General features: G+C 39.5%; 1 protein-coding gene across 2 annotated transcripts in view; it reads left to right on the top strand.

Annotated features, from left to right (window-relative positions):
* The window catches only part of SMURF1 (SMAD specific E3 ubiquitin protein ligase 1), a 108,511-nt gene extending 82,166 nt beyond the window's left edge, over window positions 1-26,345 (top strand). Inside the window, exons 11-18 of one of the 2 annotated variants that reach the window (XM_021008533.2) lie at window positions 2,028-2,131; window positions 13,063-13,177; window positions 14,399-14,577; window positions 16,132-16,269; window positions 17,321-17,441; window positions 17,943-18,144; window positions 21,039-21,114; window positions 22,769-26,345. In XM_021008533.2, coding sequence (XP_020864192.1) covers window positions 2,028-2,131; window positions 13,063-13,177; window positions 14,399-14,577; window positions 16,132-16,269; window positions 17,321-17,441; window positions 17,943-18,144; window positions 21,039-21,114; window positions 22,769-22,868 — 1,035 coding nt within the window. In that variant the 3' untranslated portion in view covers window positions 22,869-26,345. Of the gene's footprint in view, window positions 1-2,027; window positions 2,132-13,062; window positions 13,178-14,398; window positions 14,578-16,131; window positions 16,270-17,320; window positions 17,442-17,942; window positions 18,145-21,029; window positions 21,115-22,768 lie in introns of both variants that reach the window. The other variant, XM_021008532.2, reaches the window with a different exon arrangement.
* Window positions 26,346-26,553: the final 208 nt, after the last annotated feature.

Below are 26,553 nucleotides of genomic sequence, written 5' to 3'. Positions count from 1 at the left end.
AGCTTGGAGTACGTGTAAGGCCTGAATATTTTTAGGATCATGTTTCCTCTTAAGAAAGGTGGCATGGCATAGGGGCTAGAGGAGCTGCCTTGGGAATCAGGAAAAGCTGGGTTCATGTTCCCCTTCTGATACAAGCCCTGTGACCCAGTGTAAGTCAGTGCCCAGGCAGCTCTCTGAGATTACACATTTCTGCAGGGGCTATGATTTTGCAATGGTAGAGGGGATCTCCTTAACCAATAGAATTGCAAATGCACTTGCACGCCACCCACCCCGTCCTCCCATTGCCCTTCCCCCATTCCCACCCCCCCCAAAAAAATTCCCCCAGGATAGAAGTTTAAACCTAGACCTGAATAGGCCAAAGCCTGTGGTTTGTATTGAGGCCAGTATTATACAGCATATTAAACCATTCTGTGCCTGACTATACTTGGTGTGCCTGCAGTTTACACCTGTACAGTCCTTGTATAGCAGCAGGCATGTGTAGCACTTCTCACGATTAGTACTTTCCTAATTCTTGATTTCTCTCTTTCCTGTGTAACTAGTTTCTTATGAAATTTATTCTTCAGATCAGACAGTTCCTATGCAAGATGCCAACAAATACTTAGACTTTATCAATATAAAACTCTACCAAAGTAATGGGTATCCCTCCTAGTAAGTTCCTCCACAGGGGGTCCCTTAAGACCACGTCTCAAAACAGATATCCCTAAAAACCCTAAAGCATCCCACCGCATCTTGATCCTGTTTGGACATCAGCCAATACTGTAGGGATAAAAGCAGGAAGAAGTGAAATGTCAGTCTTTCTGAATTAATGTCAGATGAGCAGAGGCAAACTGCAAAGCAGCAGACAGCGAGGTTTAAATGCTTCACATTTTTAGGGATGGCTTCTGAGTTAATGAGACATAAGTCAGCACTGAAGAGAGAGTTGTGATCTCCCCCTTGAGAACTTTTGGTTTCAAATGAGGAAAATTCATAATCTTAGAATTTTGGGGGAACTTTATGGAGCATCTGTTCCAAACTCTTCACCCTTCTCCTGCCCCTCCTTTTTTATATCAGAAAACTGAGATCTAAAGACTACACTTGCCACCAAGCTGAAACTAGAATTGGTTTCCTGGGCCTACTCCAGTGTTCTTTCTGTACATTCATTTACACTGATTTTCTTAATGCTTAGAATAATTTTCATTATTATTGCTGATACTGAGGTACATATGTAATCTCATAGCTAATTTATTAATTTTCCTAAATTTAGATAGACTTCACTGTTAGCAGTATTCTTTTCTCTTTTTCCTCCCTCCTACCTTCACAAGCCCAGTGCTTACAAGAGTAAAACAGAAGTTTTATTTAAAACTCATTGCAACCCATGGCAAGTTTTTCTACTGCTAATTTGGAGCTTAGGTTGAGTTGGGGACAAGGAAGAGTCAAATCAATTCCCTATTTTCATGGGATACAAGGGCCTGGAAAGTACTTAGCTGGTAATTTTAGAAGGGGGTTCTATGTTCTTATATTGTTAAATTTCATATGATTTTTAGAACCTTTTTAAAGGGAAACTCAGCTGAGTTTTGATTGCCAGGGAATTTTTTTCATTCTCTCCTGGAAAGGAATAGAAACTGACTAATAGTTATTCCATTAAAATTTTAGTTCTATAAATGAGGTCTTCATTTTGGTTAAAGTCTATTGAGTTATGTTGAGAGTTATCTTTACTCTAGAGAGTCTGCCATCAAAATGGATGTCCTGAAGTAATCAAAAATTTCATTTACAATTAAATGCTAACTTTCCCTTCACTATAACATTAGCTGCTAGTAGGCACTTAATAAATATTTATTGACTGACTTTTGTATTTTAACACGTATCAGTGTGCAAGACGACAAAAAGAATGGAGAAATAAACAAGCTGCATGCCTAATGAAAGAAACTCTGATTCAAAAACTTCCTGTTAACTCATATCATTATAGAAAATCTGTTTTCAAAGCCGTTATGATTTTTGAGAAGAATGGAAAGAGCCACCTCTCTGAAAACTGTTGTTTTCGTATCCAGGAATCTTACCGTCAGATAATGAAGATGAGACCAAAAGACTTAAAAAAGAGGTTAATGGTGAAATTCCGTGGTGAAGAAGGCCTGGACTATGGTGGAGTGGCCCGGTGAGATTTGAGTTATTCTGCCTTTCTGCTGCTTAGGTTTTAGCCTGGCTGTAATAACTTATTTTAAATAGCATATGTATTCACACCTTAAAATATACAAGCATGTCAGTGATGCTAATTTAATCTTCCTAGTGCAGTGGAGACATCAAACGGCTGCTGCTCTTACTGCTGCAAGAGCTTTCATAGATACTCCCTTTGTAAGAAAAATATATAAGAAGGAACTTGGGGTCTGTAGCAAAAGAAGGCTGTCAGGAAGTACAAGTCCTTAGCCATTTCCTTTTTGAAGCTGGACCTTTAAACCCGTGCAATATAATTCTTTTGCAGTCTACTTAAACTTGAAACTTGAAGAAGTCTCTATTGAAGTAAATTTGCGCCATAGATATATATTCCTTAAAAGCTGTATGTATAAAATGAATGTTTAAAAAATTTGTTATCTTTTGTTTTTACATCACTTTCATTTTCAAATAAATTGCTCCTTTCTCCTATCTGGTGAACCCTTAACTTGTACAAAAAATATTAAAGGGGAGGGCACGCGTGCAATTCCATAAAGCTAACCAACATATGAACCTCATATGAAAGTGTATGAACTATTCTACACCCAAATCTCTAAAGAAGAGAGGAGGGTATTTTTTGTATCTCTCCTTTGGGGACACACGCTGTCCTTAATTACAATGTTCAGTTTCATTAAAATGAATTTATTTTAGAAGTATTAAATAAGGTTATTATTTAGAAGAACCCTGAACTGCATAATCTCATAATACTTTGATGTGTTGGAATTTTCATGTCTCTCTTGTTTTCTTTGTGATAGCTCATATTGCAATGAAGATGGCTTTAAAGGTTTTTTTTTTAAGTCGACAATCTAAATTTCCAAATAGGTTCTGTTTCATTATAACAGAATGATTGCTGTTATTTCTTCAGATTCATTGGGGCTTCTAATTTCTCTCCCATAATTGCTCTCAAACCTAAGCTTAACTTTATTTTCCTTTTCTTAACCAAAGTAGTCTTGACTTGCTTTTCCAAGTCTCATTCCTGTTGTAACTGCCTGCTTATTGTTGTAGAGAAACTGCCTTCTTTCTGACAGTTTTACTTTCACTCATCCTCAGTACAAACTGATTTCCTGGCAAGAGGCCAATACGTCTTGTCCCGTTCCACCCCCGTCCCCCCACTCCTTTCCTTCTTGGTAAGAATCTTTCCATTTAAATGCTCACATTATTTATTAGCACAGTGCTTGGCACAGAAGAGGCTTAATAAAAGCTGGTTTTAAAAAAGGCACCCCAATACCCACATTCTCTTCTTTAGTTGAATCTCTCAAGCTGTTTAACCTCTTTGCTTTACCATCCTTAGAGCAATTTCTGAGCATCATTTTTATGACATTTGTAAATATGTAGGATGTGCATCCTTCCTGTATTTTCGTTAACTTTGCCTTTTAAAGGATAAATTATCCTAAATATAAGGTGACCTTGAGTTCTTGAAGACTGTGACAGTAGCATATGTTACCTAGCTGGAAAGACTTTGAGTACAGTAGCAGTAAATAGACTTTTCTAAGCATCGGTCTGATTATGGTGAGGCAGATCAAGAAAGAGTTAACCACCTGGTGATGAATTTTCTAGACATAATTCATGAAATCATTTATTGAGGCACTGAGGGCTTTCATTCTACATTGGTGGAGAGAGTGCCCACACTGATAAAAGTCACAGATATTTTGAAGTATTAAAGCATGTATCTCCCTGTATCTGCCTTCTTAACTCTCCTTGTCCCTAGTCTCCAAATTGGGTAGGTATCTTCTAGACTTTTGATCTTGAAGTTTTTCCTTCCAGGGTCCTTCCTGACCTTGAAGCTCTTCCTTGCCTGTCATCTTACTCATAGTCTCTACAGCATAACCGATGTTCACCTTTACCTTGTCAGTGTCTCTGTTGAAATCCTTGCTTATGCCTTAATCACTTCCTGTCTAGACAATTGTAATTCTTTGGCTTTTTGGAAAATAGTTTTCCCAAATCCTCAAACTTTGGGGACATGCAGAGGTTTTAATTAAACAATTATTTTTTCTTCCTCATAAGGAATATACTATCAGAATGCTTTCTAGTGAGAATAGTACATCTGTCCCTTTCAGAATTATTTATATCCAAATATAATTCCAAACTTTCTGCTCTCTGAAGTTGAGTATAGACTTAATTCTTCCTGTATCAATGATCTTGGGCCTGTTTCCATAAGGATCTTTTATTGTCTGTAATAGAAAGTTCCATTTACCTTTGCCCTTTCTGTTCCCATCGTCATGACTTCATAGCAGGGACCTTAGAGATCATTTCACAGCCACTTATCTCATTTTACAGATGAGGAAGCTGGGCCTCAGAGAGGTGTAGGCACCTTAACTCAAGGTTACATAGTTAGTAAGTAGGACGACCATATTTTGAACCCAAAACCTCTGTCTCTAAATCCAGTGGTCTTTCTACTAAACCATATCTTTTTTTTTTTTTTACCCTGAGTCAGTGAGAAGTCCTCTGATACAATTCATTATTTCTGTTTTGGTCAAGTATATCTTTCTTTAAGTGTTGTTTTGTTTTGTTAGAAAAATACATGACATAGTAATTGTAGAAAGTCGCACATCTGACTTGCACGTCAGAGTGTTATGTGGGGAATGATTTGGGGGTCAGAAGGATCAGTTTTCTGATCAGGAGCTCAGCACTTTTGTAACAGCTTTCGAGCAAGGCCTTCTAGGCCTGCCTCTGCCTCCTCTCACTCATAGTGCACTTGGCTGCCAGATGAATCTCACTGGCATAGAAGACTCACGGGAATTCTCCGGCTGGGGATTCTCTGGTGACTCCCTATTGCTTGCTAATAGTATCCAGTAGTATTTAGTGCATGCCTGCTATGACCTTAGGACACAGTGATAAAACTAACAACAGCCCCACCTTCCAAGGGGATTACATGCTACTGTAAGAATACACGTAAACACACATGGGTGTTGTCTGTGCATTTTTACACACGTGAATTTGAGAAGAGGAGAGAGAACACTGGCATAAATTTGGGGCATCAGGAAGTGACATTTGACACAAGCTGAGGATTGTAAGAGGCAGAGGGGAGAAGCCCTTGCCTTCTAGGGATGGGGGACAGACTCTTCCAAGGCACAAAATTGGGAGATGGAATATTGTGTGCATTAAATGATAACTAGGCCATTTTGACTGGTACTGTGAAGGGGGTAATATACCTAAGAAAGGTGATTTAAAGTGAGATAGCACAAGATTTTAAAATCCAAGCTGGGTAGTCTTTATTTTATCCTGGAGGTAATAGGGAGTCGCCAAAAGTACTTAAATAGGAGATTGACAAGATGTTTGCTTTAGGAAGATTATTTGAAAAGATCTGTGGAGAGATAGAGATGAAAGAGACTGGAATCATCTATAAGTCCAATTAGGAGACTGTTGGAATTGTAAGGGTAGTGGATGGTTGCAAAGACCTGAACAAGGGCCATTTGAGTAGGGAAAAAAAAACATACAGGAGAAATTACGGGCATAGAATCTGCATGACTTGGCACCTGAGGATATGGGACATGAGGGTGGCGTTGATCACAGAGTCAAAGATTTATTCATTAATCAAGTATTTATGAAGTGCCTACACTTGGGGCTAGGGAGATGAAGACAAGAAAGAAACACCTCCTACCCTTAAGGAGCAGAGGAGAAGCAACACTTACACAGAAAATTTAATACAAAATAGGTACAAAGAAAGCTCTGCTTGGTTTGAACTCCACAAAGCAAGATGCCCTCCCAGCACAAGCTGATCACCTGAACTCTCCTTATTGTGCTATTTAACTCAGTCTTGGAAACTCAACACCTTCCCAACTCCCTTGGCCTCTATTCCCTGTAATTGCAAGGATGGAGGATGGAGTACTAAACTCCTCCCAGAGCTTTCCTTTATAGAGGTTAAGACCTGGACTTTCCAGCTAATTCTCCATTTTCTGTCTGCATCTTTGCCTGGTTGAGCTGCATGGAATAAGATACCCTCATACCTAATTCTGCCTGCTGTTTCTCCCTCTTTCCAGCTTCCTTTTGTGTGTTGTCTACCTCCACTAGGTTGTAAGCTTCTTGAGGGCAGAGACTGTCTTTTTCTTTTTTGTATCCCCAGCACTTAGTACAGTGCTGGGCACATAGTAGGTACTTCATGTTTGTTGAATTGGAGGGAGGAGCCCTAGTGAATGGTGAGGCCTCCTGTGATGCGAAGTGAACCTGGAAAATTGGAGGGCTTTAAATGCCAAAAAGAAAATTTTCTGTTTTATCCTAGTGGTAAGGAGGTACCCCCTGGGATTACCTGTAAGGGAAGTGATATAGTAAAGCTTATGCTTTAGGAATGCTAGTTTGGCAGCTGAGTGGCTGATGTATTGAAGAGAATGACAGCAAGACGACTAATTAGGAAGCTATTGCAATAATCCAGGTTTGAGGAGGTCGGAGCCTGAATGAACCAGGATGAGAGCTGTGTGAATGGTGATCGAGGAACAGGTGTGGTACACATTGGATGACTCTGAGGTTGTGAGCCTGGGTAACTGGAAAAATCATGGTACACTCAATAGACATAGGGAAGTTTGGAAGAAGGGAGTAGGTTTAGATAAAAAAAGATTGAGTTCACTTTCCAGATGTATTGAGTTAAAGCTGCTCATGGGACATCCAGTTGTTATTGCAGGACTGGAGCTAAGGAGAGCGGTTAAGGTTGAATATAAAGATCTGGAAGTCATATACAGAAAAATAATTAAACCCATAGGAAATTATAAAAGGATGACCAAGAAAGAAAAAGAAGAGGGGCCCTAGACAAAATGTGGGAGACACCTATAGTTGGAACGTAGACATTTATCCACCAAAGGAAACTAAGGAATGTTCTGATCAGAGCAGTAAAAAAAATAATAGCTAATAATGATAGAATAATATTAGCTAACAATAATAGAATAATAATAATAGCTAGTACTTCTGCAGGGCCACGGTTCCTTACAAATATGTAATTATGCCCAAAAAGTTAGAAAATTGAGCAATACCCTTTGAGCCAGTGATAGTACTACAAAGTCTATACCCCAAAAGAGATCAGAGAAAGGGGAAAAGAGCCCATATGTACAAATATATTTATAGAAGCTCTTTATTGGAATAGCAGAGAACTGGAAATTAAGCAGATTAATTTAATTAAATTAATCCATCTATTAGAGATTGGCTAAATAAATTATGGTATATGAATGTAATGGAATACTGTAAGAAACAGGAACAGGGTGTTTTGGAAGAAACCTGGAAAGATTTATATGAACTGATAAAGAATGAAGCTGAAACACGAGAATAATTTATATAATAGTAGCATTCCATTGTAAAGAAAAACAACTTTGAAAGGGCCCTGATTAATGCAGTCATCAACCATGATTGTAAAGGATCAATGATAAAGCATGCTGCCTACTACTTGAGAGAGAAGTGATAGACCTAAGATGCAGAATTAGATATATGCTGTCAGACGAGGCCAATGTAGGGATTTGGTTTTTTTGACTAGTTATATTTGTTACAAGAATTTGGGGGAGGGGTGTTTTCTTCCCCAGTGGGAAAAGGGTGAGATGAGAGTGCTGGGGATTAAGATAGTTCAGAAAAAAGAAAAGAAATAGGGTAATTGAAGCATTTCTTTAAAGCAAAGAAAGTAGGACAAACTGGTAGGATAGCTTTGAAAGGTACTTATTGAATTTATTAAGCATGTCAGAAGAAAATCAGCATAAAATAGAAACTTGTAATTTCCCTCTTTTTTCTTGGGGGGGTTGTGTTTATGTGTGTATACTCATTTTATTTGGTGTTAAGCTCATTTTTTAAAAGAGTAGAGTTGTGTTTTAGACATATTGAGTTAGAGATGCTTGTGTGACATCCTTTTGGAAATGTCCCGTAGGCTACTCACTGTCCTTAATATTACTCTCTTTTTCCTAATCCCATTTTGCTCCCTGTCCTCTTGACCTACATGCATTTATGTAACCTATCACTCATACCTAGAACACACTCCTTTTTCTTTTTACCCCTTTTTTTTAAAGCTTTATTAATCAAGACCTGTTGTGTGCTGGGCAATGTGCTAAACACTTTACAATATTATATTAGTTTATTATAGTATGTATTATATTAGCTTATTTAATCTTCACCATAGCCTTATGAGGTAGGTGCTTTTATCATATCCATTTTACAGTTAAGGAAGCTGAGGTAGACCATATTAAGTGATTTTACTGGTAACAGCCTGTAAAAATCTAAGGTCAGATTTGAACTCAAGTCTTCCTGACTCCAGGCCCAGCATTCTATCTGCTGAATCCCCTAACTGTCAGGGGGTCAGTCAGTAAACATTTATTAAACGCCTTCTCTGTACTAGGCATTTTGCTAAGGGCTAGGTATACAAAAACAGGCAATCCCTTTAGACAGTCCCTGCCCTCAAGTAGTGCACAGTCTAATGGGAAAGATAACAAGCAAACAAATATGTACAAACAAGGTGCATACAGTATAAATGGGAAATAATTAACAGAGGGGAAGCACTAGAATTAAGAGAGCTTTGGAAAGGCTTCCTTTAGAAGATAGGATGTTAGTTGGGGCTTACAGGGAACCAGAAGGCATAAGTGAGGAGGGAGAGCATTCCAGGCATGGGAGAGAGCCAAAGAAAATATCTAGAGACCAGAGTTGGAGTGTCTTGTTCTTGGAACAGCCAGGAGGCTAGGGTCACTGAATGGAAAAGTACAGACAGGGAGAAAGGTGTTAGAGAGCTAGAGAGGGCTAAGTCACGAAGAACTTTGAACACCAGAGCATTTTGTGTTTCATGCTGAAGGCAATAGGGAGCCACTGGAGTTTATTGAGGGCTGAGGTGTGGGCTTTGGGAAGGGAATGAGGTGATTGTGGTCTGACCTTCGTTTTAGTAAAATCACTTTGCTGGCTGAGTGGGGAGAAACTTGAGTCAGGCAGGCCCATGAACAGACTATTGTGATAGTCCAGGTTTAGGGTGATTAGGGGGAAAGATAATGAGTTCTGTTTTAGACATGTTGGATTTAAGATGTCTGCTGGACATCCAGTTCAAGATGTCTGAAAGGCAGTTGGAGATGTGAGATTGGAGGTCAGCAGAGAGGTTAGGGCAGGATAGATAGATTTGAGAATCGTCAGTATACAGATGATAATTAAATCCATGGGAACTGATGAGATCACCAAGTGAAGTCATATAGAAGGAGTAGAGAAGAGGACCCAGGTCAGAGCCCTGTGGGATACCTACTGTTTAGAGAGCATGATCTGAATGAAGATTTCGTACAGGAGACTGAGAAGGGAGTGGTCAGGTAGGTAGGAGAGCCAGGAGAGAGTGGCGACCTGAAAACCTAGAGACAAGAGAGTAGTATGAAGGAGAGAAGAGGATGATCTGCAAGGCTGCAGAAAGTTGGAGATTGAGGATTGAGACAAGGCCATTGGATTTGGCAATTGAGATCATTGGTAACTTTGGAGAAAGCAGTTTCAGTATAATGATGAGGTCAGAAGCCAGATTGTGAGGGGTTAAGGAGAAAGTGGAGGCACCTATTGTAGATGGCCTTTTCAGGGAGTTTGGCCACAAAAGGCATATAGGATGATAGTTAGCTAGAATGGAAGGATCAAGTGAGGGTTTTTTGAGGATCGGGAAGAGAAGAACATGTTTGTAGGCAGTAGGAAAAGAGCCTGTAGTCAGGGAGAGATCGAAAATAAGTGTTAGAATGGGGAAGGCAGAGGAAGTAATTTGTTGGAGGAGACAGGATAGAATGGGATTATTTGTTCAGGTAGGAGGGTTTGCTTTGGTGAGGAGTAAATAAAGCCATCTCTTCCCATAAGATAAGGGTGAAGAAGAGAATGGCAGAAGGCATATGTGTAATTGGAGATGAGACTCTGGCTTGACAGAGTGCTATCATTGAAATGATAAGGAGGCTAGGGACTCAAGAGGACATTGTAGAGTTGAATTCACTCAGGAAGGGGTCAAGATGGGGGGAAGCAGGAGAGAGTAGCTAGGGATTGAAGGTCATGATACAGACAAAAAGTTAGGTTTTTGTCAGGGAAGGCAGAGGGAAAGATGAGAAGCCAATAGATTATGGTCAGGTAAGGAGATTTCAGAATTGTTTAATGTGGAGGTGGTAGTTGTAGGTGACAGCAAGATTAGACCATTTTTGTGTGGGGCCAAGGCGGGGTGAAGGAATAGGTCATGGGAATTGAGTAGGTAGAGTTGTTAAAGTGTTTTAACCACTAACTGAGTGTTTTAACTACTCTGAGACGTTAGGGTGTTTGAGGGAGAGTTAGTATGTATGTTGAAATCCCCTAGTGTGAGGGTAGGGCATTGGAGAAGAGAGAAGAATTGTGAGCCAGGAAGAAGGAATGGATTGACCTGTAGGTGTGTAGACAACAGCTGCCAGGTTTTTGAGTGGGTGGTAAATGAATAGCTTTATAGGAGGAGAGTTTACCAAGTGATGGAGGTAGGAAAAGAACCTCGAAGTGGCCATAGGAGTAAGGAGAGTTTCAGCTCCCTGCCTTGACAAGTGATGTGAGGGGAATGAAGAAGGTGCAGCCAGGGAGTCATCAGTGGGGAGGGATGTTTCAGTCTGGCTGGTAGATAAGAGTGGGAGAGAAAAAGATTTAGGATGAAAGGAGGTTTGTTGCCTATGGAACCCACATTCCAGAGAGCACACTGGAAAGAGTGGGTAACGTGTGTTTGAATTTTGGGGTGGGAGGGTTGAGGGGGAATGAGAATAAGGAATCAGTCAGCAGCTGAAGAATGGAGTTTGAATGATGACCTACAGGAATTCAGAATCATTGGGATGGATAGGATATCACCATGTGTGAGAATATTTATTATCACTGAGTAGAAGGCTCCGTTCCTCAGTCTGGAGACAAGTGCAGCGTGAGGTGGAAGGCATATGGTCAGGTGGGAGGCCCTATTTCAATACTCCTCTTCCCTCTAAGGTGGCACAGCAAGATGGGAGTCAGACCTGCACAGCAGGAGAAGTCCCACTCTCCGCCCCCCAGACTTTCCTCTCTTTTTTTTTTAATATTTGTAAATAGTAGTTTATTTTTTCCAATTACATGTAAAGATAGTTTTCAACATTCATTTTTTATAAGATTTTGAGTTCCAAATTTTTCACCGTCCTTCCCTCCCATTTCCCCTCCCCAAGACAGCAAGCAGTCTGATATAGGTTATAGTTGTGCCATCATATGCCAACATATCTCCACCTAAGTCATGTTGTGAAAGGAGAATTGGAACCAAAGGGAAAAACCACAAGAAGGAAAAAACCAAGAAAGTCAGAATGGTGTATTTCGATCAGCGTTTAGACTCCGTAGTTCTTTCTCTAGATGGAGGTATCATTTTCCATCGTGAATCTTTTGGAATTGTCTTAGATCCTTGCATTGCTGAGAAGAGCCAAGTTGATCATAGTTGCTTATTGCACAATGTCGCTGTTACTGCGTACAATGTTCTCCTGATTCTGCTCACTTCATTCAGCATCAGTTCATGGAGAGACTTTACTCTCTATTAGAGAGTAGACTTTACCCTTCTATCCTCAAAGGACAGAAGGAGCAGGAGATGGAAGACCTGAGGTCAAAGGGAAGGTTGCTCCTCTTTGTATGGAAATGGTAGATTCATGGTCAGAGGAAGGTCTCTTTCCTCTTCTAAGTCTGGAAGCCAGGTGGGCTGGGTGGGTGGACATCTGGTGCTGAGGAAAGTTGCTTTGGGGCAGATGAAAACTGTCCTGCTGCCAAGCCTCTTCTTAAGGCACACACAGCAAGAAAGGGAGCCGTGTGGTCGCCCTTCCCCCCCTCACCTGAGACTGAAGTGGCTGCCTCTACTTAACTGAAATCCTTTTCTTCCTTCAGGCTCTAGTTCAGCTGCCAACTTTTCCACCTCAATCATAAGTGATCTTTCTCTGTATTGTATAGTACTTAATTTATTGCTTCTCCAACACTTGTCATGACTGACTTTCAATTTAGTGGGGGAGGCAAGGAGTTCAGATTACCGGTTTCATCAATGTAGGGAACTCTCTCTACTGATACAGATGGCAACACTTATTTAAAGCGTAGCCTTCAGCAGTTGTTTACGATTCTGTCTGGAGAGTTAAATGACTTTCCCATGATCACATAGCCAGTTTGTGTCAGAGGCAGGATTTTGAACTCAGATGTTCCTGGCCAGCCTTTTATTGCACGGCACCAGGCTGCTTCTCCATTTTGTAGTATGATGTTTCATGTTGATTCTGTAGCTCCAGAGTAGATTGTTACCTCTTTAAAGGCAGGGACTCTTATTTATCCTCCTATCTCCCCTACCACATAGTGCTTTGCTTATTGAATTTCAAAATGTCCTCATGTTGTATCTACCAAATCCTTTTAAAGTAAACACAATGCCTGAACAGTTTCATTTTACAGAAAAAGAATTGTTTTAAAATCCTTAAACTATATAAAAACATGAAGTATCAATCACATGAATTAAAACACTCAGGCACTTCCAACTATTTAAAAATTTTTAAATGAATTTGACAGTTATCTTTTGTCTTAGTTTCATTAAATCCATGTGGATAGGTCTAAATTATCCAGCCCATGTGAGGTCATTGAATTCTCTTCTTTGAGAAAGTTTATTGAAGGCAGTATCTGTTTCTGCTGTTTGCTTTGTATCTTCCCCTGCTCTCATCCTCCTCTGGCCTCCCTCCCACCCACACCCACAGAATACCCAGTGTTGTTATCAATCGATAGGTCTAGTAAATACTGAGCTGTTGAGGTAAAAAATTTTGTTTGTTTTCTGTTCTGAGGTAATAATTTCTGTTCTGACTCTTCTTTCTTATTAACATGGATGTTTGACTTTTGTGTGCATGGTTGATGGCAGGTTGAATTCTATTAGGAATGGTTACTTTTAGATAAATGCCTTTCAAAGATGAAGATGTTCCATTGTAGAATGAAGTACTGTTTTATCCCTAGGGAGTGGCTCTATTTACTGTGCCATGAAATGCTGAATCCATATTATGGACTCTTCCAGTATTCTACAGATAATATTTACATGCTGCAAATAAATCCAGACTCTTCAATCAACCCTGTAAGTATTCATAAACATAATGCTGATCAGTTTAATTAGCAGGATTTTTTTTAAGCTGACTCTTACCATCCAATTAAATTTTGAATTTAGTCAATAAATAACTTGCTCAAAGGTCATGTTAAGTAAAAGAGCATTGGAAGTTTAAGTGAGGACTAGTTTGAGCTCAGAGACCTGGATCATTTTGTGCTCCTGAGGTTTTTAGTAAACACAATTTGCAGTGATTTATTTTTGCATAGAACGGTAAATAAACATTCTTTGTGACCATTTGAGAGGGTTATGGCTAATAAATATTTTATTCATCAAAGAAGTTATTTTTTCTAGGTTCGTAAGTGCTGGACTTTGTTATTCCAACCAAAAAAGATACATACATACATACATACATACATACATACACACACACACACACACACACACACACACACACACACACACACACACACACACACACACACACACACACATATATATATTCCTATACTTGTTGCCCATAAGTACTTGTGATCTTTGGATATCGTGGGTGGTTATTGTAGAGCAATACACCTCTCATTTTAAGTCAAGTTTTTTGTTTTTGTTTTTTGAAGAGGTAATTGGGGTTAAGTGACTTGCCCAGAGTCACACAGCTAGTAAATGTCAAGTGTCTGAGGCCGGATTTGAACTCAGGTCCTCCTAACTCCAAGGCCATGCCTCTGTCTACTGAGCTACTTCTCTCTTCTCCTGCATCAAGGTTTTACTTGAGCTTTACAACCTTCCATTGACAGGACTCCAAGTGATCATAATGAATTGCCTGAAGTATCCAAAATCTAAACCAAAAATTGGTTTCTCTAGTTAAAAGGAATTTGTTGAAAGTTTTGGGTCATTTAAGGTTATTTTTTTCACTATCTTATTCTTATTGATAGATAAGGGCTTACTAAATAAGGATTTGAGACTTTTTTTCCTATGATTAATTTTCTCACTTCTCCTCTCCCTACAAACACATAAGGAAAATCAGGAAAAGAGTAATTATGTCAGGGAGAATCTTTCCAAAATATAATTTTAAAATATATGCTTCATTGTTCTCCATAGCTTTCTTATATTTGCACATTTAGGAAAATTTTGATTTTTTTTTATTTTTATGGGCAGCCCTGCCTTCTTGTTAGCATAAAGACAGCAAACCACAAGATGTCAGTATTTAGCTAGTCACTCTTCTTATCAATTCTTGCTCTTTGGTGTCGTCCCCTGCAGGATCATTTGTCTTATTTTCACTTTGTCGGTCGGATAATGGGTCTGGCAGTGTTCCACGGACACTACATCAATGGAGGTTTCACAGTTCCTTTCTACAAACAGCTGCTGGGGAAGCCCATTCAGCTCTCAGATTTGGAATCAGTTGACCCAGAGCTACACAAGAGCTTAGTTTGGATTCTGTAAGTATTGTGTATTTGCAGACTCTTTAAGTCTAAGGTTCTCTTCTTAATGGAAACAGGTAGCTCATGATTCTGTTAATTTCTTTTATCCCTGACGTGGCATGTAAGAGAAAAGAGAAACAGGAATAGTAAGTGTGGAGGAGAGTAAAAAGAGACGTGTAATCGATTACATTTATAAAAGAAAAAACATTTAGCCTAACCACTTAATAGTTAAATACATTTGCTGGTATTTGATCAGATTTTTCTAGTTTATAGTCCAACTTCTCCTTTCTGTTGATTTATTGAGTTTAAACCACAATGATTAATGAACCCTAACCTTAAGTTTGCAATGCCATGGTATATATCCAGTTACCAGAGTGATATAGTATAAAGAGCAGTGGGCTCAGAGTCAGTAACTGTCAGTTTGAATCCCAGCTCTAGCCCTTACCAACCATGGATCCATGAGCTCTACTGACTTAACTTCTCTGAGGCCCTCAGCTATAAAATGTGAATGATAATACTTGCACTGACTACTTCATAGTGTTGTCGTGAGGAAAGCACTTTGTAAATCCTAAAGCAATATATAAACGTGAGCAACTGTTAGTTCAGTAAGACTTATGAAGTTCTCAAAACAAAATTTAATTTTTATTTTCTGCTTTACTCTGACATATGCTCCCCAGTGATTTAGATGATACCCGCAAAATGTTGAGAGCTACACACTTTGAAGAATGAGTATGTTTCGTAGAATAGGAGAGTCCCTAGCTTCAGCACTAGTGATTGAGTATTTGTGTAATTGGGATGAATAGCAAATGAGTTGGACGGGAATCATTAACTCATTAATGGATCAGCCCTATACAAGGGCATGTCTCATTTCATAGTTTTCCATTTGAACTGTAGTTGCAGTAAGGAAATAGGAAGGAAAGCATATTATTGGAAGGGTTCCATCTTCTCTGCAGTTTACATTTTAGCACACTATACTAAATACAGTAAATAAAAAAATCAAGTTCTAACTGTACCATTAAAGACTTTTCAGTTTAGCCTGGCAAATCTGAACGGTCTGTTGCTTAAAAGTGCATTTCTTTGGCTAAGAAGCAGCATTAAAATATTTGCTTTCACAATGTAGCGTCCCCTCTTGACTCCATTCCCGCACCACCTCCTCAGCACTTAAGCACTTAGGTTGTGCTAGAATCATGTAGATTTTCAGAGCCGGGATGGACATTAAAGATGATCTACCTAACTTTTTATGGATGACAATTGAAACCCAACGAGATTGTAACCTACTCAGGTTACATAGCTGGCTAATATTGGATCTGCCATAGAACTCAGACCTCCCGATCCCCTTGTCTGTTGTTCTTTCCACAATACCGCACTACCTTGTGGGTATTCTGTTTCCCCAGTGAGGTTAAACTCCATGAGAGACAAGTACCAATTCTTTCCTGTTCTAGCACTTCATACTGCTCTGCACACTTGCTCCGTAAGCAAGGTTGTTTTCTCCTTTTCTTCCTAATTCCGCCATCTACAGTTATGTTTTATAGTGGTAAAGACCTGATTAACATGTACTTTTGACTTTGACAGAGAGAATGACATCACTCCTGTGTTGGATCACACTTTCTGCGTAGAACATAATGCTTTTGGACGGATTCTTCAACATGAGCTCAAACCAAATGGTAGAAATGTTCCTGTTACAGAGGAGAACAAGAAAGAATATGTCCGGTAATACCCACAGGATCATCCGCAGCAGCAACAAATATATGTTGGGCACCTAAAGGGTGCACAAAACTGTATGATTCCCTGTTTAGAAAGTTCAGATTAGCCTTGGTCCCTGCCCTGAAAAAGCTTACAGTGTCACGGAACAAACCAAGACTCTAGCTGAGGGCTGACTGCCCCTTATACTCCTGTTTCCATAGAGTCACGTTCACTGGAAGAGACCTCAAGAGGTTCTGGGATCCAGCTCCCTGTGGTTGCTGACTGTGATAGCCCTGTCCAGCAAGGCTCTAAAGTGAACAAAGCCACTTCATCTGTGCCCCAGGGAGAGGGAAGTGATGGCCCTGTGCTATAGGGGAACAAGCTTTATAAGTGGCTGGTTGTTAGTGCACAGGTGGGGAGGATGGGATAGATTGCTGTGTCCTAGCTGGCAGGCAGACTTCCCAGGGGGTAGCTTCACTTACCACAGCCACATTACAGTTTCCATTGTGACAGTGACCCCCTCAGTCACAGGCAGGTTAGTAGAGAATGACACAAGGCAAAGAACCACACGCTCTGCTGGACTCTAATCTCTTTTGCAGCCTGTTTTTCTACCTCTTACTCAAGGTAAATCATCATATAAACACCTGTCATTTTGGAGGGATTTAGGGAAATATTTTTAAAAGATTATTTCTCTTTTCTTAAGCTGTAGAATGACTGCATATTTTTCTCTTGGTTCTAAGTTATATTTTTGTATAAATTAACTTGGAAGTGTCAGGGCAGAACTGTAGCAATCACTGTTAAGACCAGATTATTTTCTAGTAGTCCAGTTCTACCTAAGCAGTTGGAAATGTGTAGGTGTGAGTTGATATAATTGAAATTTGACAGTTCAGCTAGTTATTACTAAACTTTTTGGGGGGAGGGGGATTTGGGGAGGCTTACAGTGTGTCTACCTACAATGCTTACTTTTATCAGTTCTGACATCACATGTCAAGATTTCTTTAACTATCAATGGAGGAAAAAATCATTCCTTCCTATACTGTTTCGCACTCCTTCTTACTTGGGGCTTTTTCTATTTCAGGTTGTATGTAAATTGGAGGTTTATGAGAGGAATCGAAGCTCAGTTCCTAGCACTTCAAAAAGGATTTAATGAGCTCATCCCCCAACACTTACTAAAGCCTTTTGACCAGAAGGAGCTGGAGGTATGCACATTATCTCTAGTCAGAATGGTAGGCCAAGTCATGGCATTAAAGAGCCTATAGGACTGGGTTGGGGGTTCATTATCTTCTTTGTTTTGATTGAATCAAATCGGTATAACACCTATGCTTCTTTTGGGCCTTGATGTTCCATAGGCATCTCAAAGTCAATCTGTTCACCTTTGCCCAGTGCCTTTGTTAGCTTTACAATGATCTCAGATCAACTGCTCAGATCAGCAGTTGAGAAGGGCAGTTCCCTTTCTCCCTTCCACTTTCCATTTCTCCTTCCCTTCCTTCTTTCCTTCCTCCCTTGTTACAGCCAGTGTGTATACACACACACACACTCACACTCACACTCACATTCTCACACTCCTCTCCACCAGAAATAAAAACCCTCTCTTTGTAACAAGTACGTGTAGTCAAGGGGAGCTAGGTGGCATAGAGGATGGGAGTACTGGGCCTAAACTCTTAGCTCTTTGAAGTAATTCTCTTCTAACACCTTCACAGCTCATAATAGGAGGCCTGGATAAAATAGACCTGAATGATTGGAAGTCAAATACCCGTCTCAAGCACTGCATGGCAGATAGCAATATTGTAAAGTGGTTCTGGCAAGCAGTAGAAACGTTTGATGAAGAAAGGAGAGCCAGGTTGTTGCAGTTCGTGACCGGTTCAACACGGGTTCCTCTCCAAGGCTTCAAGGCTTTGCAAGGTGACTGATGTGGGGGCTGGGGTCAGATGAGTCATGTATCAATTTAGTCCATTTCTCTTTAAGTCAGTGACATGGACTGGTATCTGTATTTATTTTATGAACTGTCTTTTTTTCAACTTAATTAATATGTTTTACTGTTAATAAATGGCTAGTACTACTGAATATTCCAGACCAGAAGTGGGGAACCTGCAGCCTTGAGGCCACATGTGGTCTAGGGCCCTTTGACTGAATCTAAACTTCACAGAACAAATCCCTTTAATAAAAGGACTTGTTCTGTAAAACTTGGACTCAGTCAAAAGGCCGCATCCAAGGACCTAGAAGGCCACATGTAGCCTCATGGCCACAGGTTCCCCTCCCCTGTATCTAGACTGACAGTCAGCCATTATCTAGTAAGTGCTCAGTATGTGCCCCAAACTCTGCTGTCAGATCTGAATTGTGACCAAATGGAGGAATAGTCCCATGAAATAAAGAAGCAAGACTATTCCTGGTGATAGAACTACTAAGTCGTGTAGCCAGTGAAAGTTCCAGAGGTCTCCTAGTCTATCCTCTTGGTTTCCCGATAGATTCCTGCAGTGTCAGAGGCAGAAGGGACCTTGGAGATCTTTTAGTCCAACATTTTTGCACATGAGGCAACTGAGATGTTATGACTCAGGGTTGTTTCACAGCAACGAGAACTTGTGTCTACTGCCTCCTAGTGTAGTGTCCTATTATTGTACCATTTGGCACATGGTTATCGTGTTTTCAGAGATCTTAAGGGAGGATGATTCCACATTATTTTATAATCAAGTTGTTCAATAATTCCTTGTCTGAGGGATCAAAACTCTTTCTAACTGGCTTAATGGACTTTTTTTTTTTCAGTTTATATGAGCTTTGAGGTCAGTAATATCTCTTCATGTGTGATTGAGTTAAACAGAAAAGGTTTCAAAATTATAGGAAAGGCACTTTTGAAATACATTTTTTTTAATGCTTTAAGCTACAGGTAGAAATGTCAATAGTAGTAAGGCATATAAAAGGAGGAGAAATTAATGAATAAACTAGCATATAACTTGTACTTTATCAGTAGTCATAACAACATATATTACCTACACTAATTATTGATTTATCATTACCTACCTTCACACTAGTATAGCACAGAGCCTTATCTTGGGCAACTGATAACATCTTTTCAAAGAGTAAATGGTTCATCTTAGCTAAGCTCAGGTATTGACCTGAGCTGTACTAGAGCTTCTTTATAGAGGACTCCCAAGTCTGTATATCCCACCGTCATTTCTTTCTTGAATTCCAGTTCTGTATTGCCAACTGTCTGGCAGATATCTTTTCCTGAATGTCCCATAAGCATTTAACATAACCAAAATGGAATTTTCCCCTAAGCTTCCCTGTTTTTATTAATGACACTACCAACCTTCTAGTCCACAGGTGCTTTCAGTTAGAGAGTCATCCTTGACCTTTCTCTCTTCCTCAATCCGCATATCTAGACAATGGCATGTATGTGCTAGGAGCCAGAGAAAGACAAGACCAGCTTCCTAGATGATTTGATTGCAGTTGATTGCAGCAAAGAAGACAGACTTAACCTTAGTTATCTTGTGTACTCATCCTTTTTTCTAAAGAGAAATTCTTTTCCCATGGTAACAGTTCTGTTGTGCCAGCCTCACATACTAATAAACCAGGCCGTGTTAAATCTGCCAAAGTTGAAGGTAATGTTTATCAGCTTGAGGAAGAACATGTCAAGAAATCAAAACCACTTGATGCAAGTTTAAAGTAGTTAAGTGGACAGAACTTAGTTCTTTGAACAAAGCCGGCACATACAGAAATGGACAAGAAATTTTCTAGAGACCTGGTTTCTGTAACCTTCAGTGTATCAGTGGCCTCCAGATGACCAGCAAAATGGTCCCTAGGGACACTTTGGAACACATGCTGACCAGTAGAGACAGGGGGGAAACGTATCAAGCATTCTCCTCTTTCAAAGAACAGTAATGTGTTGTAGCTTTTACCAAGGATGGTCAAAAATAATTCTTTGGGAGGAAAACAGAATTTTCCAGTTGCACTATTGGCCATTTCTGAATGCTTTGATAGAATGCCTGTAATTATAGTCCCACATCCCCTGCTACTGAGTTCCCAAAAGGCACTGACAGTTTGGCACAGTAAAAGGAGCACCAGACTGGGAATCATTAGGTTTGAGTTGTATTCTCTCTAGCTGTATGACCTTGGGTAGAGGATTTACCCTCTCTGGAACTTAGATTTCTCCTGTGTAAAATGAAAGTGATGGACTAAATGATCAGTAAGATTTCTTCCATCCCTCAAATTCATTGGATCTGTGGTTCAAAGCCCATTCTTACAACAGGAGCTTTAATAAGTTCCTGAAAAATCAATGGAATTTGATTCACACTGAGCTCTACAGTCATAAAAGCTGGTTGGGAAGGGGGATAGTCAGAGGTTTTTCCTAACTTAGTTTTTTTCTTGTCCTTTTGTTTCTCAAAATTTTATTTTTTTTAAAAAAAGAAAGGAGGTGTAGAGAATAATTTTTGAAGGAAATCATAACTTTGTTTTTCACTGAGATTTTGGTCTTTGGGAGTACTTCAAGTTTCAGTCTGAACTTTTGAGTAGGTACTCAATTGGCTTACCCTTCGCATGATGACTTTCTAAAATTTCTATCACTTGGTAACTATCCCTAGTGTTTGTTTCAAGTCTAAACTGATCTGATAACCGTGTTAATGTATGAACTTTATGTCAGTCTGTTTGAGAGAAAACACACACACACAAATACAAACACAAACACACGTCTTTGTGCTTTCTGGCCTTAAGGGCCAAGGCCCTTAACAGCTACAGATTTGAGAAATGCCATAATTTGTCTCTGAAGTGCATTAACTAGAATGTCGGTTTGTAAGGTTCTACAGGCGCTGCAGGACCCAGGCTATTTACCATCCACTTGATAGATGCAAATACAGACAACCTTCCTAAGGCCCACACCTGGTAAGAGCAAAGATGTGCATGTGAGGGAAATGGATTTGTAGGGTATTAAGTATGTTCTGGAAATGAGTAAGCATTCACTCTAATTAAAGAATTGTGGAGTAAAAATACCATTCCCTTTCCAGTAGTACTTGGTGTTTTATTGACACATCTCTTATCTTCATAGCCAACTATGTCTTCTTTGAAAATGGAAATTTGAAATGAAAATGACATATTTTATGTGTATATCAGAATTGGAGAATAAGTCCAATGATGGCAATGTGTCCACTATTGTGGCAAGGCAATATGTCCACTATACAAAGGTTTTTCAAAAATTAAGCTTATGCAGTATTTCTAAGGTACTGATTTTATTACAAGGCAAATAAATAATTATTAAAAATATTTAATCAATACCTGTTTGTAATTTTCTGACATTCCTTAACAGATTCAGTTGTTTGTCTCAGAATGAGACAAGCTTTATGATATGAACCAGACTTTCACTTGGCTTAGCGTCTTGGTGCTCTCTGTTCTCAAAACTTTGCCTACCATTTTGATAGGTTTTGTTGATTAAAAAAAAACTATCCATAAATCTTACTTTGGCAATGACTTTCTGCAAAGGGAACATTTTGTTTTCATTCAAATATTAGGTCACAGCAAAACTTTGTTGGAAGACCTTCATTTATAAGAGAACAACCATCTTTAACCAAAGTACAGGTTGTCCACTTTGCTATGATGCCTCTTATACTGAGCAAAATACTGTGTTAGTAGCAAAATTCTGACATTATTCAGTTTTCAATGAACTGTGTAAATTTTTTTTGAAACAACCATTATAACAGGTTTTATTTAGTATTTTAGTGTTTAAAATAAGATGGGCTCCCAGACATCCAAAAATACCCGTTAACTGAGCCCCATAGTGCCATTCAACTTACCTTTTTTTGATAGGAACCTGTTGATAATTCTATTGACCATTAAATAAAATATCATGAATCTAGGTCACAATTTTCTATATCCTAGTAAGTGTTTTATTCTAAAGTGAAAATGGGAGCAAAGAAAGACTGACCATGTAGTCAGTCATTTAATCTTCTCACTCAGAGATTTGTGTTGTGTTTTGTTTTGTTTTTTTCCGTCCCTCACACAATTTAATTTGTACTTTGGCGGTAAATTTCTCCTCCTTTGTCTTTATGAACCTACTCCCAGGTTTCTAGAGGAGTAGAGTCATGTGGTAGATGTAATGGTGACTTTTGCCAGTCAAACCTGGGATGAGAGCATGAACAGTGTCCTAAGTTTTTTGGGGTTTTTTGTTTGCTTTTTGTTGTTTTTAAAACTATTACAAAAGAAAACACAAGGTTGGGAGGTTTGTCATAGCAGTGTAACTGACTATAGTTCAACTTTTTCCATTTTGAAGACCTTGAATTTTTTAAAATTTTATTTTATTATTATTTTTTGCTGTGTGTTAATCAGAAAATCCTCACGCTAGAAACAACCTACCTTATTTGGAAGTTGAGGAACACACCTGGACTTCTTTGCTTTCCTCTGGGAGAGACATGATTATTATTCCTTGTTTCACTCTCACAGCTAGTTGGGTGGTGAGAAGGGGCCTCGCTGTTCTTTTAAACATATCCTCAGGACCTAGCATCTACCTGTGCTAATCCTTTGTCCCTCTGTCTGGTTGGCCTAGCTTTAATCGGATTGACATTCCGCCTTATGAGTCTTATGAGAAGCTTTACGAGAAGCTGCTGACGGCTGTGGAAGAGACATGTGGGTTTGCAGTGGAGTGAAGAGGAGACCAAAGGAAATGGATATGAGCTCATGGACCCTGATGAAAAGCTTAGAAGCTTTCTGTGGGCCTCCTGCTAGGCTGGCTGAGGCATTGGAACATTAGACAGCCCTGGGGAAAGGGTTGTCTTCCCTCCTTTTTTGGGGGGGAGGGACTTTTGTCGGTGGCTCCTACCCATATTTTCCTCCTTTATTACGATATCCTCTCCCCCCCTTCCATCACCCATCCAGTAAAATACAGCCAAGTTCAACATTTGGCTTTGGTTACACCAGGATATTCTGCTAGACATGTAACACATATTGTGATAGGGTCAGTGACCTGTGGTCTTTTATAGGAGCATCAACCTACAGTTAGGTAATGGAGCTTGGTTTAACTGAGGACTTGCAGCTGGTAGATGTAATCGGCTGTTCTGTCTCAAAGCCCCCTTGAGGTCCCCTTTGAGTTCAGTAGCTGTAGGATATCTTATCAGAGCTGAAATTCCAAATTGCACACCGTAGCAGGTCGTTGTGAAGGGATAACCAATTAATTTCTAACAGAAAATAAAACTGCATAGTGTATGCCTATTGAATGGCAGAAACAGCTGAAACTCTGCCATAGCCAGAAGCTCTAGGTGAGAAGGGTGGTTCATCTTGGGAAGAACAAAGGAATCCAGGCAGCTTTTTCTGAAGGCTCAGAGGAGTTCTTTTGGGGGGTGCTTCTTAAAACTTTTTTGCACATGGGAACAATTTTTTTTTCTTCTGAAGAGGGCCTTGTCCCTTCTGTCTGTCCAGTTTCAAATGTTTTTCCAGTAAAAACACCACCTAGTGGAGCCTGTATGAGGAACAGACCACATATCCAACCTCACCAATTAATCCCCAACTTGTGATTTCCGTGCCACCATTTTACCTGATAGAGCAACCATTGTATGACTTGAAATTGTAAGGTTTTTTTGTTTGTTTGTTTTGAGGAAATTGCTAAAAGCTAAGCTATGGAACAAACTTCTGTTCTTAAAAGTCATTGGCCTTTTGAAAGGCAGCTTGGAAAGGAGTGGGAAAAGGAGATAACCACAGTGACTAAGTCTGTCAAATTTGACATAAAAATTATAGCAAAAATTTAAAGCTGTCATCAACAGAAGTGAGGTGATTTCACAGTGCTACATCTGTCTGTTCCCCCGGTGTCTTAAACTGACATTAAAGGTTGGTACTCAGTTCACTTGCCAAGATGGATTCCCAAAAAAAGGAAGACCAGTGCAAGTTCAGGCTGTAAGTCACTAACAGTTTTTCAGATTTGCACAAAAGATTAGACAGTATTTTAACAAAAATGGCATGGTTTCAGAAAGCTAAAATTTCAGTTAAAAACAACAGATTTGATTGTATAGGGTATTTTTATTTTATTTTATTTTATTTTTGGCAAGTCCAGGATAATTCATTAGCAAGACATTTAGCAGCTGTTCAGTATATGGGTTAAAGCCTTGTGATTCAGCTGTGGGTCTGAGATGAATTGGAAAACACCTTCTGGAATATTCTACTTTGTCTTTTTTTTTTCCTTTAAAAATAAAAAGGCATTGACATTGCCAGTAACTTTAAACTGCAACAGAACAGTTCATAAACTGTGATAAGCAGCTACCTACTCGTTCAAATCCTGATATATTGTTTCTCTTGTCTTTCTCTCTGAGCATATTGTGAGTTAATGTAGGGAGTGCAAGGAACTCAGCGGTATGAAAGCATACCGGCTTTTGCAAATCTACTTTGCACAATTTGGTAAGGATTTCTTCCGCAGGATTTGGACAGTCGCTCCCTTCAAACAGGTTCTAGGACCTTAGCGGCACTTTTGGACCATTGAGATTGTTCACAAGCAGAAAGGATATTGCTTCAAACTGCTGTAATAGGAAGATTTGATAAATTGTTCCAAATTTCTGGCCTTTGGAGTTCTCTTAGGTACTTGAATTCTAAAAGTCTTGGTTTATGGTCCCATTAAGCATGACTTCTTCTGGTTGCTTCCTGCGAGTTCTGCCCAAATAATCTCGTGAAAGTTTTTGCTATGATTCTCCTCTTTTGAGAACTGACAGGGAAAAGACTTTGTCTAGGAATTTGTGGCAACCTCAAAAATTATATAGGATACATCTTTCATATTTCCTAACCATTAGCCAGAATCTGTATTAGTCCAAAAACTAAAGGCAGATGTTTTGAAAGGCTTTTAAACATGTTGTTTGATTTGACAGCCTTTAAAACTACCTCCTCTGTGTCAGCAACAATGAGGAGAGAGAACCACCCTCTTAAAATTCTGTAACCAGTCTGACGTCTTTTACAGAATGTCCAGCGAGGCCAGAGTCATCGGCATCTGGTGTTCCTTTTACTTACGAGGCTAATCAGAATGTTTCCTAAATGCGTGTGGAAGGGTGTAATCTCTTTCTTCTGTTTCTGCATCAGGTTATTGACTGTACAGTCAGATTTGCCAGCCCCAGCCTTGGGACACTTGTGTCCAAGGTTACTGGAGTGTCACAGTTGTCATGTTGCCTGAAATGAGCAGAATTTTTTAAAGCTCCAGTTGTTTCCTTCCAAACAATCCCGTCATCACAAAGAACATTGCACTCCAAGAACCTTGAACATGTAAAATGGTTCAGTCCTTGCTGATCCTTCCCAAAGAATAAAATGTGGCAAGTAAACTGCAAGCTCTCCTTATGTCTTTCCCATGGATCCACTTACAAGAGGGGGGGCACTTGTGAAATCATCTTGAAGCATGGTCTCATTCGCCTTTCTCCTCTGTGATGCAGGACAAACTCCCCCCACTCCCTCACCTCGATGCCCTCTTCCTCCAGGGGTACAACTTTCCAGGCTTGCCTTCATAAACTGTCATCAGCCTACACTATACACTCAGGGATGTAGGAAAACCACCATTCTGCTTGTGTTTGAAACAGGGAAGAGGAGAGGAGGCTGACTCTTCATGTTTGGATTGAAAATGAACCAAGACCCGTTGATTTCTGAAAAGCAGAAATTGTCAGTTCTGATGGTGAAAGTGTAAGCTTGCTTATTTAGCAGTATGGTCTAAATTCAGGTTGAGGTGGTCATGAGATCCATGAGATTTCAAGTAAAGTCCTTTCTATAGAGAAACTACCATCACCCTCACCTTCTGGAGCCAGTGCCCAAGTCCCTGCTGCTCCACACAGCCTCCCGGAGACACAGTATACATTTTTAAAATTTGTTTATTTTTGTTCCTCAACCACTTTATAATGTATTTTTTTAATTTATTTTGTAATGTCTTGTTTTTAAGTATTGCTGCTATCCTTGTTATTCTTCCCACTGTTTTTATTGCTGATTTATTTTGTGAAAGTTGTACACTAATGTTTCGTTTTATGTCTAAATCAAAAGTATTTAAGGAAATACTAGTTCTATTTAATGTGGTTATGGAACCAGCTGGAAATAAACAGTGATTGTATAGTAGGCTGGACCCAGGAGGTCATGTTCATTTTTGTTACATATGCAATAAACTCACAACTTTACATTTTTTGGCATCTGTTGTTTTTGGCATGTAAATTAAAAACTGTTTCTTGAAACACTAGCAGGGAAGGAAACCAGTCAGTACCAAAGAGGGAATGATGTGGTACAGTGGAAGACAAGTCACTGGGCTGGGTGGCAAGAGAGCTGTATTCTGGGCTCAGCTCTGTCTCTAACTAGCTATGCATCCATGGTAAGTCACTTAATTTAACT

This window comes from Phascolarctos cinereus, unplaced genomic scaffold, assembly GCF_003287225.1.
Source record: "Phascolarctos cinereus isolate Bilbo 61053 unplaced genomic scaffold, phaCin_HiC Scaffold_4;HRSCAF=312, whole genome shotgun sequence".
Lineage (NCBI taxonomy): Eukaryota > Metazoa > Chordata > Mammalia > Diprotodontia > Phascolarctidae > Phascolarctos > Phascolarctos cinereus.
This window is presented reverse-complemented; position numbering and strand designations above follow the sequence as displayed.